At 38.2% G+C, this 19,308-nt stretch overlaps 2 protein-coding genes across 3 annotated transcripts; both read right to left on the reverse strand.

Moving 5' to 3' along the window:
- Positions 1-1,160: 1,160 nt before the first annotated feature.
- LOC311062074 (uncharacterized protein) lies at positions 1,161-5,685 on the reverse strand. The gene is made up of 8 exons (XM_084080841.1): positions 5,582-5,685; positions 4,467-4,514; positions 4,098-4,162; positions 3,753-3,790; positions 2,858-2,937; positions 2,317-2,379; positions 1,484-1,534; positions 1,161-1,248 (listed from the first exon to the last, which is right to left on the reverse strand). The coding sequence occupies exons 2-8, from the start codon at positions 4,485-4,487 to the stop codon at positions 1,195-1,197; spliced, it is 372 nt and encodes a 123-aa protein (XP_083936967.1). The 5' UTR covers positions 4,488-4,514; positions 5,582-5,685; the 3' UTR covers positions 1,161-1,194.
- Positions 5,686-7,517: 1,832 nt separating this feature from the next.
- On the reverse strand, positions 7,518-19,299 carry nsmce1 (NSE1 homolog, SMC5-SMC6 complex component). 2 transcript variants are annotated; one of them, XM_084079952.1, is made up of 8 exons: positions 19,213-19,299; positions 16,656-16,769; positions 14,518-14,639; positions 13,671-13,748; positions 11,987-12,133; positions 10,168-10,284; positions 9,568-9,694; positions 7,518-7,975 (listed from the first exon to the last, which is right to left on the reverse strand). In XM_084079952.1, the coding sequence occupies exons 1-8, from the start codon at positions 19,235-19,237 to the stop codon at positions 7,950-7,952; spliced, it is 756 nt and encodes a 251-aa protein (XP_083936078.1). In that variant the 5' UTR covers positions 19,238-19,299; the 3' UTR covers positions 7,518-7,949. The 2 variants fall into 2 exon arrangements, with proteins under 2 accessions (XP_083936078.1, XP_083936077.1); XM_084079951.1 differs by having other exon boundaries at positions 16,641-16,769.
- Between the last annotated feature and the right edge of the window lie 9 nt (positions 19,300-19,308).

Below are 19,308 nucleotides of genomic sequence, written 5' to 3' on the forward strand. Positions count from 1 at the left end.
CAGACCCGTACCCTTCAAGCCCCTAACTATTGGGCCAATCACCTGTAAGTATCAATAATCAACAATGTAACCATTGGGAATACAAGAATCTGAAATACTGACAATGTTAAGTTAACTAAATGTGTTTTTTCTCTTTGCTTTTGATCTTCAGGGGACACACTAGTGGAGTGAACTTTGGACATCTTTAAATGACTCCAATATACACTATACTGTAGTTTATATTATATTATTTTATATTGCATTTTAATTGTAGGTGTTGTTTGATTCATTTGACTACAAAAACTAATACGGTGTGTTTTCCAGAAATTCTATTATTCTCAGCTTCCCTAAGCTGTCCACAATCCAATGAGTATTTTGTTTTGGCTATTTTGTTTATTTCTCTTACAAAAATAAATAAATAAATGAAAACATTTTTTTTTAAATGAGTTGTACTTTTTTCTTATAAGAAAACAAATCACAATTTGATGAATGAAATAAAGTGAAATACATGACTAATATTTTACCAATATCAAAATGAATATGATTTCTATTGTATGTCTTGATGATAAATTGAATACATAGGACCACAATGGAAACAAGTCATCATTGTGTTATCCTTTTAGGCATTGCTTGCGTACTGTTTGCAACTTGTTAATACAGTATTCAATCAATCAATCAATCAATCAATCAATCAATATGTAGCTGCTGTAGTCTAAATGTATATGAAATGTTGTAATCTTGGGTTTTGTAACACATGTAAATAATTTATCTTATTATATTAAGGGTGACATTGTGACACAGTGCTTTATATGGTCAATCCTAGGCAAGGCTAGGCTTGAATATGCATTTTCAGAATGCTTGTTAAAGTGTGTATCTGCCATTGTTAACCATGTAAGAACACTAACATGTCAGCACTGCTTAAGGGATTCCATTTCTCAGGGAAGAGACAAAGGGATGACAGTAGCGATATGTCTCTGGGGTTAGAAACAACAGAGTGAGTGAGGTTATTGTTTGGAGTCTTTGACAATTGAATATTCCACTCAAACTAAGAAGAGCTCACTTGAACTTTATACATAAAGATGTCAAAGGCACCTTTTCCATCTATAATTATAACATTTGCCATCTACTCTACAGTGTATTTATAACAACGCGACACTGTCATATAGAGAACAAAAGGGGTGAAAAAGAGAATAAAAAAGCCCTGCAGGGTTTGATCTACCACAGCGGACCTCTGGTCAGCATCCCCCTCCAGCTGTGGGAATCTGCCACCTACAACACAGGGAAAAAAAGAAGAAAAAAAAACTGTATGTACGATATGCACTACCCCAGAAGATCTTTATTTTACATCGTCGTCGCTGTCAGGTTTAGGAAAACTGTTGCTTTTCAGGAAATGGAAAAACACAAAAAGTTGAAATACGAGGATCCTGCCCAACCACGATGATACCTGGAATCAGGAGGACAACAGATGGCTGCTTAACATGTTTCCATGCAGATAGTCTCTCACCTGCATTCTCTTGTGAAGGAACCTCAGTTTCTGGCTGAGAGAGTCGATCTCCTGAGAAGACAGAGAGGACATTCTGCGGTTCGACTAAAGCTGTATGCAGAGGACACATTTTACCCACAGAGATCAATAGAGTACAAATTAATTAGAGATACAGGTATCAAAAAAAGCTGACGATACTGCCTAAAATGCTGGTATCAGTATCGGCGAGTATGACAGTCTCAGTAATTTATGAAATGATGATATGTCATTTACAGTCATCAATTATTTTGTATTTTGAATGCTTCAGTTGATGTTGCATTACTGTTTTATACTCTTACTGTACTATTTACATTATTATTTTACTAACTTCAATGCACTTCAATAATAAAGGATTTTTAATCTATTCCTAGATCAGTGGTTCTCAAACGTTTTAATTTCACCCCCCATAACTCTCAGAGTTTACAGACCTGTAAGGGTCCACTTGGAACCCCCTCAAGAAACCCTGAGGGTCCCTGGACCCCACTTTGAGAGCCACTGTATTTTTTTAAAATTACACACTGTATCGGATCAGTAGTCGGTATCGACCAATGCGCAAGTAATGGGTATCATATCTGAATCGGTATCGGGAAGGAACAAAATTGTAACGGTACATCTCTAAAATGAATTACATTTTTGTTCACGTAACCACATTAACCCTGGTGTCCTTATTTTCGTCATTTTCAAGATTTTTCCAAATCTTTCAAAAATAGCAGATCTACTGGCTCACAGCAGCGTGTCGTGACAGCACACGACAATAAAGCGTTTTATCTAGTTTATTAATGTGCTTATTGGAGAAAGTGCAGGGACAAAAATACCTGGTTGAGTTTCTCATGATGTCTGAGTTTGATTTGAGGCAGGAGATCCTCCAGTCTCTGAATCTAAATAGAGAAACATTGTGTCACGTTAATGTTTATTTGTATTTCTTTTACAATATGAAACAAGCAATTACTGTCAATGTGTGCTTGCCTGAGTTGCCTCTATATTTTCCTTGTCCCTTCTTTGTCGCCATGTCATGTCACATTATAATATAGCTGTTTCCTGATCATTAAAACTCTGTTTAAAATCGCAATTATTTTTGCCACAATAATCGTGACATGTCATTTTCATATCGTCCCATCCCCAGAGATAGGTAATATACAGAAGTTCTGTATACTGACTAAATTTGGGGGGAAACAACAACGATTACAATGTCATCGTTTTGAGTGCAAACCCTTATTGTTTGTGATGTGAGTAAGCTGGTGACTTGCAACTGTATGTGTTGAACACATTTAACTATTTAACTTCACAATTAATTAAGCATCAACATTATGCCTGTTTACTACTGTTTATTATACAATATGGTTTAGTGTGCTGTACCCTCCTGTCAATGGTCTGGAGTCTGGTCTTCATACTCTTGTTGATCATTGTCATGGCAACCGTTCTGGGTTTGGGACGAACTGTAAACACAGAATAAACACTGACAGCATGCTGACCATATCTTTCCTTATGTACCGTCTTCAATAAAAAACAACAGCAACAACAATTAATTAATTAACCAATGTGGCAAGTAATTGGATCATAAGAGAACACACAGATACACAGCCTCACATTAACATAAATGTGACGTTGTATCTAAAGAATAAGGTATGTGTGTAAGGACCTGTGTGTAAGGACCTTAACATTTCTCCAGTATACCAATGTATAATTACAAGTAGGTTAAGTGATTTTTTTTTGTTGAACTAAGTGTTAAATAGCTCTATATTCTGATCGTACTCATTGCTATAGAGTGTTTGTTCAGTAACAGGAGTCGCCATGTCTCTCTCCAGCTCTTTATTAACCAGAAAATGCATTTTCAGGTCGGGATACTAATTTTATCCAATTAGGATAGAGAACTCAGACAGGACACAGATTAGACAAGTAAAATTGGAAGTGATGACACAAAGAAATGAGCAGACAAAATTGGAACACTATAAAAAATGAAGCTGGTACTGATTGTCTGAATTTTTTAAACCCACCTGAAATTTTATTTTCTGTTCAATGAAAAGCTGGAGAGACTCCCGTTACTGAACAAACACTCTATAGCAATGATTACCATCAGAAAATTGTGTTTTAACCAAAATATGTTTTGTTTTAACCACACAAAAAAAGTCACTTACCCTACCTTTAAACATGCTGAGAATGTTTGGTACTGTATATTATATATCATATACCAGACAAGCTGGTTCATATCTGCATAAACAATGAAGAGAACATCAGTCGAGTTAATTCTCACCATGTTGGAAGATGTTGGCGACTTCTAGCACGTATGGCCTATAATGAAGACAATGTGTCAAAATCAATATCAATGCAGAAATTCTGCTTTAAAGCACTTCTCTATAGGCTTGCTTTTATGTAGAAGGAATATCTTACATGTTTGTACATTTGTATAAAGCTGTCATCTGTCAAACATATTTATTTTGTCTTGGAAAGAACTTTGTTAGATCAGACACAGTACTAAGACAGTGGCAAGTCTAAAAACAAAAGTATTTCCAACCTAATCACAGCTCAGAGACGAGACTTCCATACTGAGAACAAACACATAAGGCTACATACTGTACCACTGTGAGACAGAACTTACATGTGCTTACTGTTGGCAGGAATAGAGCTGTTCAGGGGAATCAGATAGCCACGGTGGTTCCTTATCTGGAGAGACAGACAGTCAGATCACACACAGGGCCCTATCGTGTGCACCGCCTTACCCCTTAACTAAACTTGAGCCATATTTTACTATTTCGAAAAACGTTTTAAAATAGTTCAAGTAGCTGCATCGATACGTGAGCTTGTAGATCGGCTATTTGAACTATTTTAAAATGTTTTTCAAAAGTGAAAAATGGCTAAAACGTTTAGGGATACGGGGTAATGAGGCGCACAAGATAGGGCCCAAAGTGCCATAGCCTGTGCCATAGACTGGCCTTGTTTTTGTGGGGAAATAAAATTAATGCCTTACCTTGAATGTGATATCAGCCATGTTCAGCCCAAAAGTGCTGGCAAGGATCTTAAAGGACAGAACATATAGTTTAGTTGATTGGACAATTTAAAAGACAAATAATATGATGTGCACTTTGTTAAGGATAAAACACGAAGTCATAGACTCATTTCCCATATCGTCACCTTATTAAACTAATGGCCTAAGTCATTTTTTCTAGGTTTTCAGGAAAAAAAAAAACTGATCCAGAACAAAAGTATATGATATTTCTTAATCATTTCACCCAAAATGTTTATAACAAATTATGACTATTTAAATAGAAATAACACTGTCTGTCAGTTATGTAACATAAGAGATTGAAATAGGTTTAAATAGGATTAAATCTGACTTAGGCCAAAATAAAAAACAAAACAAATTACAAAATGGCCTAAATCAGTAAATAATTTGGCTTAAGTCACAAAAACATGTGACTTAGGCCAAACAAAAGGCCTATTTTGTCCTAAGTCACACTAGGGAGTTAGGCCATTATACTAAAAGGGGTGTGAACAGCATGATCCTTTTCAATTAGGAGTTGGGCGATTTTACCAGAGGTGGCCAATGTCATGAGGACCTGACTTAGGCAAAAATATCATTTCCTCAAAAAATGACTTAGGCCATTAGTTTAATAAGGTGACGATATGGTCCTTGCTAGAACCTGGGCGAAATGTTTCTATATACTGTATGCCACAATAATATGCTTTTAGTTTTTTAATGCATACTGACAAGCTCTGTCCATAGTCGTTCAACCAATGGCCCTTGAACATTGAACTTGAAAAAAATAAAAAATAAAAAATAAAAAATAAAAAATAGTAAAGTCGTGTATCATGCCCTTGCCACCATGTTTTGTGGTCATTTGTGTGTATCATTTTGAAAACCATGAATTAATGTAGTAAGGCAGGACAGCCACGGCAGTCATGTCTGAACATTGCAGAAGCCATCAATGGAAAACTGCAACATTGTGGCAGTGACCGGCCTGTTCTTGCTGTTGCTCCCCGATGCCATCTTGAAAAAGCAGGTGAAACAGTCACTTATCCTTCCAGACCCCTCTCTCACATTCACAATGTCAAAACCCCATCCACCACCCCAAACACACCCACCTGCTTCACCACAGCAGCCTCTACTGCTTGGGGAATGGACACTTCCTTCAAAGCCACCACTTTGTCATCTGAAATACAAGCCACAACGAAAGGTCAATTCTTCCACACAGCTTTTGAATTAGAATGATCTGCCAAGTAGACTTGAGACACAGACACACACCATAAAAGAGCACCTGTCTGCAATTTGTAGCTGGTCCTAGAAAAGTCCTCAAGCTTAGCACCCAGAAAGGACAACCCAAGCCCCAAATGTTTACTGTACATATACGTTCATAGCTACTAATGTTGATTATGTCTTGCATATTATTGTATATTATTGTATGTCTTTAAAATGTCTTCATGAATTGAATACACAGGACCACAATGGAAACAAGCCCCTAAGGCTTTTTGTGTTATCCTTTTAACAATCATTGTAAACCGTACCCCTCTCTCTCTGTGAATGGTACAGGTCTAATGCCACTCAAGAGGAAAATATAGCCCGGTTGCTATGGAAATGGTTTTGTGTACATATAGCATTCAAACAATGAAACAACCTTCTGAAAGAAAGAAAAGCAGGCAGAAAGGTATACAAACCGTTTTTGTCTAGCCTCCGCAGTGCAATCCAAGCCTTTGAGAAAAGAGATTTGTCTAAACTGACATTAGACATGTTTTGTTCTGCAGGTCCGACACAAGTCGCACTTAACATCAGCAGCCTCCTCCTCTCACTTCGGAAATCACAGTCAAGCCCAGCAGCCCCATCAATCCTCCTGCGCGTACATGTGCGTTATTACGGTAATGGTGGAATTTCAGAATAAAAGCTATTTAGAATGTATTATTAACCCATTTAAGACCTGAGGCTGATAATACAAATGCCTTTTAAACCAAAACCAGTAGGCTAGTTCTCAGTCTTTTTCGTGTCAAGGACCTCCAAATTGATTGATATATATATATGGCTGCGGACCTCCATCTGGAAATGGTTTGTGCCAGGGACCCTAAGAAGAGCATATTTGTATTGTGGTCTAAAAAGACACCAGAAAATTCATACAGAAGAGAAACCCTACCACTGTGATCAGTGTGGGACAAGGTTCAGATGGAGAGGTAATCTCAAAAGTCACCAGAGGGTTCATACAGGAGAGAAACCCTACCAGTGTGACCAGTGTGGGACAAGATCCAGCACAACCGGTGGTCTAAAACAACATCAGTGCATCCATACGAGAGAAGTTTCCATTATTGAAGTACTCTAAGGTTAAAGAATCATGAGGATTCACACAGAGGGAAATCCTTTTACTTATGAAGTGGAAGTATCTCCAACACACCCATACAGACATATGAGCCAGCTCCTTCCAATGTACATACTGTACAGTGGAAAAAGCTTTGATCATTTATGTGAATAAACATTAATGAAATCACAGAGAAAACCTACGAATACAAACAATGTGGGAAGAGTTTTTGATGGAGTAAAGCATTAAAATGTTATCGGTGAAACCACGAACACCAGGCTTTGGACAATGTAGAGATACGCTCACTGACACAACCCTGCACGGGTTTAACATCACCCGCGGGTCCAACGGACGTTTTTTAGTTCAGTACATAAGAAATGTCATCAATAAAAAATCATTTTTCAAAATCATGAATGAATTCAAAAGAATCTAAGAAATTCCAAAAACGTGAAAGACTTTTAAGAATAAGTGAAAATAGCAGATATTCAAGCTCACAATGTGTCGCATCATGACACATTGTGAGTTTGTAGATCTGCTATTTTCACTAGTTTTGGTCCCAGGGAGACATCACATTTCAATTTTGGGTCTCGAGAAAAAGGTTTGGGAACCACTGTGTTACGATAACAGTGGAATTCCAGAATAAAAGCCACCTTTAAAACTTTATTATACTAAAAATCAGAAATGTATTAATTCCACTTGTCTTGTCTCTCACAAAATATAACATATTCTGACCTTGGATGTAAAAAATTAAGCAATTTATTCAACAACAAAAAAGTATTTGAAGAAAACACGGAGGCCAACTGGGTGCTCACAGGAGATAAAAATGTCCGAGCACTCAAAACGTGGAGCAGAGGAAGTAAAGTTAAAACTCATGTTATTATATAGAAATTGCAAACATGTTTTTACCAGTTGAGGTCTTCATCGGGGTGAGGACTGATGAAGACCTTAACTGGTCGAAATATGATGGCAATTTTATAGAACAACATTTGTTTTAACTTTACTTCCTCTGCTCCACATTTTGTGAGTGCTTGGATCTCCTCTTCTTTTTTAAAACAAAAAAAGTATCACCATAGAATTCACATGGGAGAGAGAGTCCTTTCAATGCAACAAAAACAAGTCAACAGAAACACTTGTCTGTTGAAACCAGTGCTGATTCTTCTTCATTTTTCAGGCTAGGACTGACTGGGTCGCCTCAACTCTGAAAGAAACAGGTGGATAATTAACAGATGCACGGATGCTGAAAATAGCTGATCTATAATGCCAAGACATAGGCCTAGTGAGCTTGTAGATCTGCTATTTTGCTGAAAATGACACCGTCGTACGAGTATAAAATAAATAATACACAGCATGTTTACTGAATATATTCACTTTCCATTCCTCTATAACTAACTATTTATTCATCATTCACGGTTGAAAAATAAATAAAACATATTTGGGCACATTTATCATATTGTCGTTGTTGGGCAAAAACCTTGTATGTTCATATTTCATCTTTTAGGGTTTTTTCATACATTCATGCCCTATTTTAGACTGTGGCACAAAAATAGATGATCTACAAAATTCATGTGTTGCATCGTGACACGTTGTGTGAGCTTGTACAGTAGATCTACAATTTTTGATATTTATTTCGCCTACAGCATAATGACTTGCCCAAAATAGGAAGTCGGGTTGAATGCGGTTAGTTGTTGTTGGGTTATTTGTCACTGTACATTTGCACAGTTAAGTCTTTGGGTTTCATAAATCGTTGCCGTCAGGCAGAAACCAGCAATTTTTCCGCATTTTTGCATTTTTATTTCTATAAATCAGTGCTATTGAACACCCTTTACGTCTGTGTGTTGAGTACAAAAATATTGAACCAATTAAAAGTATTAAAAAGCGCTTCTGACAAAACCAGCTAACTCCATTGGATCCTTAAACTTTCTGCTAAACCCGCTAACTCCACCAAAAGGGGGTGGAGTTAGCTGGTTTTGCTGAGTCCAGGCTCCACCCCCTTTTGACCTCCAACCTCATTGGGAGCTTGTTCTTATATATGACATTTTGGAGTTAGCTGGTTTCTGCCCGACAGCAGAGAAATATTATACAATTAAAAGTATTAACAAGAGCTTGTGACTAAATAACCACTGTATCCACATTGGTTCTTTTTTCTATTAACTGAAAAGTAACGTGTTGAACTTGTACATACTATACAAGGTTACTGCAATACAGCGATAAAATATCGCCTCTGTCGGGTGGGAACCTCATATGTCTAAAACGGCTACTTTTCAGGATTCAAATGTATCAAAAGTAGCAGATCTATGCTTTTGTGTATGATCTTGTAGTATGATCAAGTAGGGCGACTTTACGAGAAAACACAAAAACTTAGAATATGGAGATAAGAGGTTTCTGCCGGACAGCAACGATAATATGACTGCCAGAGAACGGGCCTCATCATCATCATCATTATGTTCCTGGTGTTCTTTTTTGCAGATTGAGGCTTTAACCTTTGCTTTTATGAAATACCCGGGACCATTAGGATTTTATTGAAGATGCCTCTGACACAGGTAATTATACTAGTGTGATCAATTCAAGCACTCTTTTATCCTTTAATCCTATTGCTATCGAGCTTGTGGATCTGCTACTTTTGATGCTTTTGTGTGACGCTGTAGTATGATCAAGTACGCCGTTAACTTACGAGAAAACACAAAAAGTTTGAATGTGGCGATCAGAGGTTTCTGCCGGACAGCAACGATATTATGACTGCATCCTCATCAAGGTGTGGAAAAGACAAAATAGCCACTCTTGTGTCTTTACCGGGGATTTCGTGCGGCCAGAATTCCTCACAGGCAGGGCATCGTGGTTCTGCTCTTCCTTTAAAGTATCTGGCTACACATGGGTTGTGCATCTTTGCTTGACATGTAGGATTGTCACACATTTGGCACTGAAAGGAGGTCATATTCATACAATGAGGCCTCATACATTCAAATACAAGACAATGACGTTTCACACAAATCAACAATCTCTTCAAAGGAGCCTGTACAGTAGTTTATAGTTCGTTGAAACTTTGAAGATACTGTCATAAGGTTACATTTTCAAGGTTTCTTCATTGTTACATCTTGTGTACGGGTACATAAATGTTGCTCACCGAAGATAGCAGATCTAAAAGCTCACAATGCAACGTGACGTGTTGTGAGCGTGTAAGATGTGCTATTTTCGGTGAGCGACACCATTGTGTGAATCAGGCTTAATTCCTCTCATGTCTCTTACTTCAACCTTGCATTTTTGTAGGTCACTCAGTATACGTATAAGTTTGCCTGATAAATCCTTATGTCCCTTTTGCTAAATTGCCTGTATAAACTGAGCCAGACAAATGTGAACTACTTAACTACAGTACAAGACAAAGCAGTAATGTACCTGCAAGCCGATGTTGTGGCAGATTTCGCAAACTTTGACCTGGTCTTGATACATTGTGCGGATGTACGGTTCCATCTCTATAATGCATCTGGTGGACAAAGTGTAGAAACCCTGTTTCTAAATAAAGACAGAAAAACAAACAAATCAATACAAAACAGGAAATGTCAATCAGTTGTATGTGCCATGGCCATCTAAGATCTGAACTAAACAAGGTTTTGGACCCATGCAGTCTATCAAAAACCATAAATCATATTTTAATATTAAAGCAGCACCAAGTAACTTATTTTTATATTAATACAATTTAGTTTTGTCCAATCTGTATGGTAGAGTATGTTAATACAATAGGGATGGTTGTATTTTGTCTCTGTGCTCTTCTATTGACACATTTAAATCGTGTCAAAGGTCATGTCTCACCTAGACACAGGATCTGACACAAATTTTGACCTGATGGTCAATTTATCACCTGAGCAGGCAGGCAGGCTCTATTAGCTCCATGGTTAAAATTCCAGCACTTGCGTATCTAATTAATGGTCAAGTGAAATGTCATGATCGTGAGAGCCCTACGTAGTAGTAGGTCTACATTGGATTGTTATGACATTATAGCTGACAATAAAATCCTCTAAGCATAAAATGTAGGTGTTTTTTTTACTTCCGGCACCTCACTGTTGAGCTCTATACTGTAGCTCCCAGGTAAAAAAGAACAAACCAAAAACTAACTTTAAAAAATTACATTCCGTTAATAGCATAAATAACCTGGATATATCTGCCAGAAATGTTAGTGTAGCATGTGGTTGCCAGTTTTGAAATATCTCTTTAACCTTGCAGCTCTGCATCTACAGTAACTCTGTCCCCTTCACTGCTAAGAGGGTGCATCCAGCGATGTCCTTATAGGTTTTCCTTGTTTTTTTAAAGCTCAAATCCATAAGTTTTACATATCTTGCAAAAGAGAAAGGTACAGTAATTGTAACAATGTCTGAACTACAATAAAGAGGGCGGCATATCTAGACTAGAGTCCAATCCAGTGCACCGTCTGCTTCAAGTGACTTGTCCTGCCTGACACCAGGATCTACACCAGGATTCAGCCATGACAGCCGTTCCTATAGATTTTTAAACTCCTGTCCATGAGTTCGTTATCGAGTGAATTCTGCAGAACAGGCTGCATATACACTTGTATGGTAAACTTGTGTAAAGTAAATGAACCCAAACAGTATTTTAAACATTTTTGCAGATATTTCCAGGTTATATTATACAGTAATACAGTAGAATGCTTCATACACACAAAACAAGCACCCTCTAGTGCATTGGTACCTAAAAGAGAAGTTTGATGTCTCCCCTGGTCCCAAACTAGTGTAAAATAGCCGAACTACAAGCTCCCTGTAATTTTCACTAATTCATAAAAGTCCACCAGGGGGGTCCCCACCTGGTTTTAGGGGGTTCCCCAGATGACAGTGAAGTGACACTTTAAGGACTAAAGACTGGTCAAACATTGGCCAAATTGTCAAATATTATAAGAAAGAGGCAAAAATTGCAGATCTACAATGGTGTGAGCTTGTAGATCTGCTATTTTCACAATATTTATCCATGGAACTGAGTCAAACTAAATGTAATGCCTCAACTCCTACATTCCAAGTGCTAATCAGGTGGGGGGGTCCCCAGTTCAAATATGATTATTTTGGGGGGGTCCCCAGTTCAAATAAGATTATTTTGGGGGGGGTCCCCAGTTCAAATAAGATTATTTTGGGGGGGGTCACGGCCTGAAAAGGTTGAGAAGAACTGCAATGCTCTAGTGGACAGAAATGACACATTGCGTCTTTCGAACCTGACTGAGCCACTTGTCCTGTACGAGTCGACTCAGCAGGTGCTCTGTGTCGCTCTTCTTCAGCTTCTTGGTCTGCATGCTGTCAGTGCTGTTCAGGATGTCAGTGGAAGAGGCTGTCCCATCATCAGATCCCACAATGAGGTCCATCTGAAACACGCGCACACACACACACACGTTTACGTCCTATTATGCAATTTGTGAAACAGTGTGAAAGGAGCCCCGCACACAAGCCGTGTTTCCTAAACAATTAACACGATATGTAAAACGATGATGACTTACTACTGTAATCATATTGTTCCTGCTGTTCTACATAAGACATCACAGAATGAGGCTTTAACCTTTGCTTTTATGACATTTATGGAACAACCTTCTAAACATTATTGCTAGTTTGACTACTTCAAATGCTCTAATCTTGAAAATAAATAACAGAAAATAGCGTGGCAGTCGGATTGAGAGCTTGTCGATCGGCTATTTTCGCTGCGCAACATGCTTTAATGAAAGACAAACTGGCTTCTATGGAATCCAAAGGACTGAAATCAGTCGCGGCGACTGAGAACTTTAATCCATGCAATTGGGGATGTGACATTTAAATGGTCAACCACAACTAATAATCTTACATAAATGTAACTCATACCAGACGCTAGCAGTGTTACATTTGTTTTGTTTTTCAGGGTGACCATCAGCAGTTCTCAGACTGTATTTAACTCATTAATCCATTCTGCCAGTGTTTCATTCAAATTGGACGTGCACTTCTTTGAGGTGCCGACGTGCACCCGCATTGGTAAATGGTTCCATTCATATAGGCGCTATGCTATAAGTCAATGTGCATTACACACTGATGGTGGAGAAAAACATGAAAAGGCACCAGCCTGCTCATCAGGAGCATTTAGGGGTTAAGTGTCTTGCTAAAGGACACTTCTACACTAACCCAGAAGGGGGGGGGGATCGAACCGGGGAACCTTATGATTACCAAGCGGCCGCTCGACCTCCTGAGCCACTACCACCCCCAGTATTAACAATATAGACATGGGGTCTTCAACAGGGGGTCCGGGACCCCCAGGGGGTCCTCAGAGTAACTACAGGGGTTCTGCCAAATCTTTGTGTGATGGGGAAGATTAGCCGAAAATAGCCGATCTACAAGCTCACAACGCGAGACGGTCAAGTTGACTAAATATTGAGGGTTTAAAAGTTTAAAAATACACTTTAACACAAGTCCAACATATTAATAGAAGGCAAGGTCAAATAAGCCTATGAAGCTATCGATGAAATCTATCTAAGTTTAATCTGCAACACAATTTTAAACAGTACGTAGTGGGGGTCCCTGCTTCATCTCTCTCTCAGCTAAGGGGTCCATGGCCTGAGAAACGTTGAAGAACCCTGGCATAGACAGCTGAACTGCGTTTACTCTGTCCAGAGCTATGATATGTGCATGGCAATATTAATCCTATATTCAAATTGGCTTGACGGAGGGCCGGCCGTATTATGCCACATTTACTCAAATAGAAACTACATTCATCCTTAATTAGCTGAAGGAATTCTGTGGTGTGGAGTTCTCACAGCTTGCCATAGGAAGTCGTCATGAGTCCTGATGTGCTATAATGTTCATGAGATGTAAGTCATGAACGGTTGTGGATAAATGTGTCCACAAGAACTGTGATGTTATTTTTGTAAGCGTTCAACTCACCGTTTTCCTGAATAGCTCCAGTTCATTGTCAGCATAATCTGACGACATCCTGGAGATGTCCGTCTCAGCCATGTTCACCTGGGAATCAAGTCAACACACTGTTGGTCTCGGTGGCAAGTACATTTTCTATTTAAGATGGCCTAACATTATTTAAGTCAGGTTTTTCTTTTCAACCTTAGCAGTATTTTCCTAGTTGTTGCCATAATGCTGTTATGACAAAAACTGCACTGTACTTCTTTCAATGTTCACATGCTGGAATTACCATTTGGATGGGGCCACACATGAGATATACTGTATAAAACAAATGTCATTCAACACTACTTATAAACTGCAATCTTCTGATTATAGCATAGGCTGTTATTACTATGCTATTCCAGGACGTGCCGGTAGATAGTCAGCTAATGCATTAATCACATCCCTTGTATGCTTCTGGCTGGAGACCTGTGTTTCATCATGACTTCCCCCTCTCAGCCCTCAATGTCCTGTCTCTTACATCTAAATAAAGCAAAGCTGTATGATAGAAAGGTAAATAAATAAATGTATGTTTTAGCCAAATATCACTACTTTATTCAGGAAAATCCTATACCATTCTCCATCTTCTTTTCTATTTCTAAAACCTGCCTTTACCATACGTGTAGATGGCAGCACAGCCTCTCTGGGTGGTAACCAGTCATCTCCCATACAAATGCTTTCATGCTCAGTTTTAAATCAACAGGATTTTGCCTGTATATGAGAATAAAGGCCAAGCTAAAAGACATTTTTACATGTCCTTTAATTAATAGATTTTAATGAATAGATAAAACATCAAAACAAACAGCACAGTGGTGCATTTAGATCAGTGACTAACCAAGGCGTAATACTGCAGACCGTCCTCTTCAGACATTCCCTTCCTGATCTGCATGAACAGGGGCTGCAGCGGAGCGTTGATGGTATCAATGAACTGATCCAGTCTGTCCGGAGAGTAGGTTGCTGCAACAAACAAGTGGACATGATCATGAAAGGTTTACTTGACGATCAGTTGTACAAATAATTGTGATTAAAGGACAACTTTGTTTTTTTACAACCATGGTTTATATTTTAGCTTGTAATTAAAGTGAATAAAAGATGAGTGTTATTTTTTTTTTCATTTACTGCTTTCTATAGTTTTAGCAATTTTCATATATATTTATTTATATATAGATATTTTTTACAGTGGGCGGGGGCATTCTGTCCGGTGGCTAAATATGCCTTTTTTATACAATAAAAAGGGTCCTGTGGTCTTTGATGGCCAGATGTGAGTTATTGGGGGCTAGAAGAGCTACTGTAAATAATAATAAAGAAAACGCCGGGTTATTGTGTAAAAAAATACATATTTACCCACCGGACAGAATGCCCCCGCCCACTGTAAAAAAAGATCGCGAAAATTGCTAAAAATATAGAAAGCAGTACATTTAAACACTCATCTTTTATTTACTTTAATTACAATCTAAAACATAAACCTTGGTTGTAAAAAAACAAAGTTGTCCTTTAAGGATGCAATTGTGTTTTTGACATCGAGCTTTGGAACCTAGAAATAAAGAATTACATTCGTGTTTGGCTTTTAGGTCTCGTAAATAAAACAAGATGGCAAATTACTTTAGTATAAAAAGAAATGACAGACATGTTGAATAACTTTATACTTTCAGAAGATTGTGTGCCAATCTACAAGCTTACAATGCGACCTGTTGAGCTAGTAGATCTACTATTTATGCATTTTCTTAAAAAATAAATAAACGTAATAAAACATAATAAAATGTAATATGTAATACAGAGGCTTGTCACAATTATTACAAAATGGCCTAATCGTATTTCTTTTAGATAATCGCAATTATTTGCATAATCGGCATAATCGTTTCCATGTTGAAAAATGTTCATATATTTTCAAACATTTTACAAAAATAGCAGAAATAGCAGATCACCAAGCTTACAACGCATCACTTAAATATGTCAGTAATTTCTTATTTATTTGTCATATCTGCCCTGTTCAATATTTTATTACGAAGCCTAAAAGGCAAAACAGAAAATTAAGTTTTTATTCATATGTTCCAATATAATTTGACAATATCCAGGGTCTATAGGCTTGTCTATTTCGTTTTACAAAATGTCAGTAAAGCCATTTGGAATCAAATGTTCAAGCACTTGAGGAAGAATTATACATTATACTATATTGTTGTTATGGCTGTTTATATCTAAACTTTGTATTTTACCATTACTTATAGTACTATATATAATACATTATAAAATGACATTATATTTGGTAGCCTGTAGGAGCCAAGATGTCTCTGATAGCTATTGTTTTTGTTACAGCCCGTCTGTTATGGTTCAGCTTGTCCTTGTAGCAGCTAGTATATATATATATACACAACTATGGTCTGAGCCCTGTGCTCGTGGGCAGAACAACCGTACCACCGATCTGTGTCAGACTGTGTGACTAACGTACTTCTCCTCATGATATCATGTACATTAAAGCATACCATCACCACCTAGAATATTGTCTCTCGACTCCCATTACCGCATCAATTACTGATTGATTCACAATTCCACGACACACTCAATTCAAGCTACACCACCTGACTTCATGATGTTAAATGGAACCACACTACACAGCGTACACCACACACACACACACACACACAGTTTGAGTGGCAGCCTGGCAGGTACACCCACGCATCACCTCAGAGACTTCTTCATACTGTATGTGCCCCAGGGACACATTAGCACATCATCATGAACTCTATACAATTCATGTACTCACCAGCACCACACTACATGACATCATACACACCTCATTCCAAGGACCGCAATGGAAAGAAGCTGTAAGCTTTTTTTACATTTTCCTTTTGATTATGGTGGGTCAGATGTATGTTGCATGTGACATACGTTTTATTTCATGATCAATCAACCATGCATAAAGCGAAAGTGTAAAGTTTAAGTATACATAAATCATCACACCGTTGTGTGCCTCACAGCAATGCTGGTGGAGCTTCCTCGCCTCCACCTCGTCGACCATGCCATTGGACATCATGGTTTGTAGGAACCTCCGATGGCTGTCAGTCATAGCTCGCGCCATATCTGGACTGTCTTTCAGACCAAAAATAACAGTGGTTATACAATAATCAACTTAAAGGTAGGGTAAGTGTTTTGCGTTGGTTAAAATAAGTGTTAAATAGCTCTATATTCTGATAGTACTCATTGCTATAGAGTGTTTGTTCAGTATTAGGAGTCTCCTTGTCTCTCCACCTCTTTATCAAACAGAAAATGCATTTTCGTTTCAGTTTCATTTCCAATTTTATCCAACCAGGACAGAGAACTCAATCAGGATACAGATTAAACAAGTGAAATTGGAAGTGATGACACTAAGAAATGAGCAGACAAAATTGGAACTGGAACACTATACAAATTAAGCTTAAAAATTGGTACTTTCTCCTGATTGGCTGAGATTTTGACACCTACCGAAAAATGTATTTCCTGTTTTTTAAAGAGCTGGAGAGACAGGGAGAGTCCTGTTACTGAACAAACACTCTATAGCAATGATTACTATCTGAATATAGTATTTTAACCTTTTAACAAAATACTTTTTGTTTTAACCAAAAAATATCACTTACCCTACCTTTAAATCACATTTTGAGGCCCGATATGGAATTGTTTTGCACATATAAATTACTTATATTAATATAAGTTATTATAACTCACATACATTCTTACAGACTTTAATTTGTAAATGGAAACAAAATATTCCATTTTGAACTTCCCCCATCATGATTGTTAACAATGTTAGTAACTACCAATATTTACAAGCGACTTTACAGAAAAAAGCCCAAAGTTGCTTATAATAAGCGGACTTGGCCACACAGTTTGTAATTTTTGGGACCCCCCAATCTGCACTTTAAAATCCTCAGTGTTAATTTAACTCTGAGAGTGTAAATAGACAGTCATTTGTCACAGCCTCGCTCAGCACGATTACATGGAGCTCCGGCCTGCCAGGCCGGGGCAGAGAGACCATCGTGGGACTTAAGACTAGTTATCAGCGCGGTGTCCCCGAGGGGTCCTTGAGGGGGTTCCAGGGGGTCTCCAGCAAAGTTGTTAGGAACCACCGAATGGACCTCAGGGGTCTGGGGACACGGGTCCATTTGGTTCCATGTGTAAACTCTTTAACACTAAGGATTTTACAGTGTAGATTGGGGGTCCCAAAGATCACAAACAGTGTTGCATAGTCTGTAAAGCGACTTTGGGCTTGTTTTCCTGTAAAGTCGCTTGTAAATATTGGTGCTTTAGGGGTTGCAGACAATTTTTTGGGCTTGTTTGCTAAAAGACAATAAAGTTTGACTGAGTCCATAGTTGCAGCAGGATCATCCACAACCTAAAAAGGCTGGGATTCCGAGGCTATCCACAACCTAACCTCACCTGCTCTGTCCCTCCCCTTCCCATACAGTATATGCATGCATAAACTGTAGGTATGTATATGCATCACTCACACACACACACACACACACACACACACTCCAGAGGAATATTGTCCAAATATTCCCTCACGATTGACAAACCGCTTCTTTTGGGGGCTTTATTTCATAGACCATTGTTTCTCTCATGAAATGTGGGAACAGCGATTACAAATCATATCAAATGGAGGTCCGTGGCCAAATGCGTATCAAACTGGGGGACCCCCCACCATTCATTGCAAAGGGTCCTTGAAATTAAAAAGGGTTGAGAATCAGTGGTAAACAGTTCAAAAACAGAGCAAATACAAAACACTATGGTACCATTTGTCTTCATTTAAATTAAGAGCGTCTGTCAAATCACAATGCTGCTGCTGCAGTCCAATTACGTAGTACACATAACCACGTTGACATTACATTTAATTGATTAATTCATTGTCTTGGCAAATGCTATTTTTTAGATTCATATTTGTCCCCTTAGTAGTGTTGCCATGTCCGCTTACTATAAGCGACTTTGGGCTTCTTTTCCTGTAAAGTTGCTTGTAAATATTGGTGGTTGCGGTTTTTGGGGGCTCGTTTCTAAAGTGTACTTGTTTATTAAGAATAGCTTCCAAATGTTTTAATTATTATTTAAACCAGCGGTTCTCAAATATTTTCATGAGCATGTTTTGTGCCAGGGAGCATTTGTGATGTTAGAATGTTTCAAATATTCCATATATTACACATTTTATTGCAAGAGTTTTTAAAAAATAGCAGATGTACAAGCTCACAACGCCTGGCACTTTTCAAATAGCCTATGTTTAAAGTGCTCATGTGGCCTATAGGTTGCTTCTTTTAGGCTTGTTTTCCTAGACCTGGTTGCTTATTTCTCTCACAAAATATGGCAACGCTGCTCCTCAGTTTAATCACTGAGGGGGCTACCAGGAAGTTTATAGCAACCTACTTGCTAGCATGCTTGCTATCCTTCATCACACCATGTCATAATTGTAAAACAAACCGAACTACTGTTTCGTTGGGTGGATACCAGTAACAGTAGTTAGCTTCCAGAACTTGAGTCGGTGCTTTTAATGACGCATTTTATTACTCACTTTCACTCGCTTTGTCCAACTTCATCAGCCTGCAGGAAGGAGCTGCAGTGAGTGCAGTGCGGCAGCAGCCCGCGCCTTCGCATGCGATACACAGCA

The sequence above is a fragment of the Gymnoscopelus microlampas genome (assembly GCF_963454915.1).
Source record: "Gymnoscopelus microlampas genome assembly, chromosome: 15".
Taxonomy (NCBI): domain Eukaryota; kingdom Metazoa; phylum Chordata; class Actinopteri; order Myctophiformes; family Myctophidae; genus Gymnoscopelus; species Gymnoscopelus microlampas.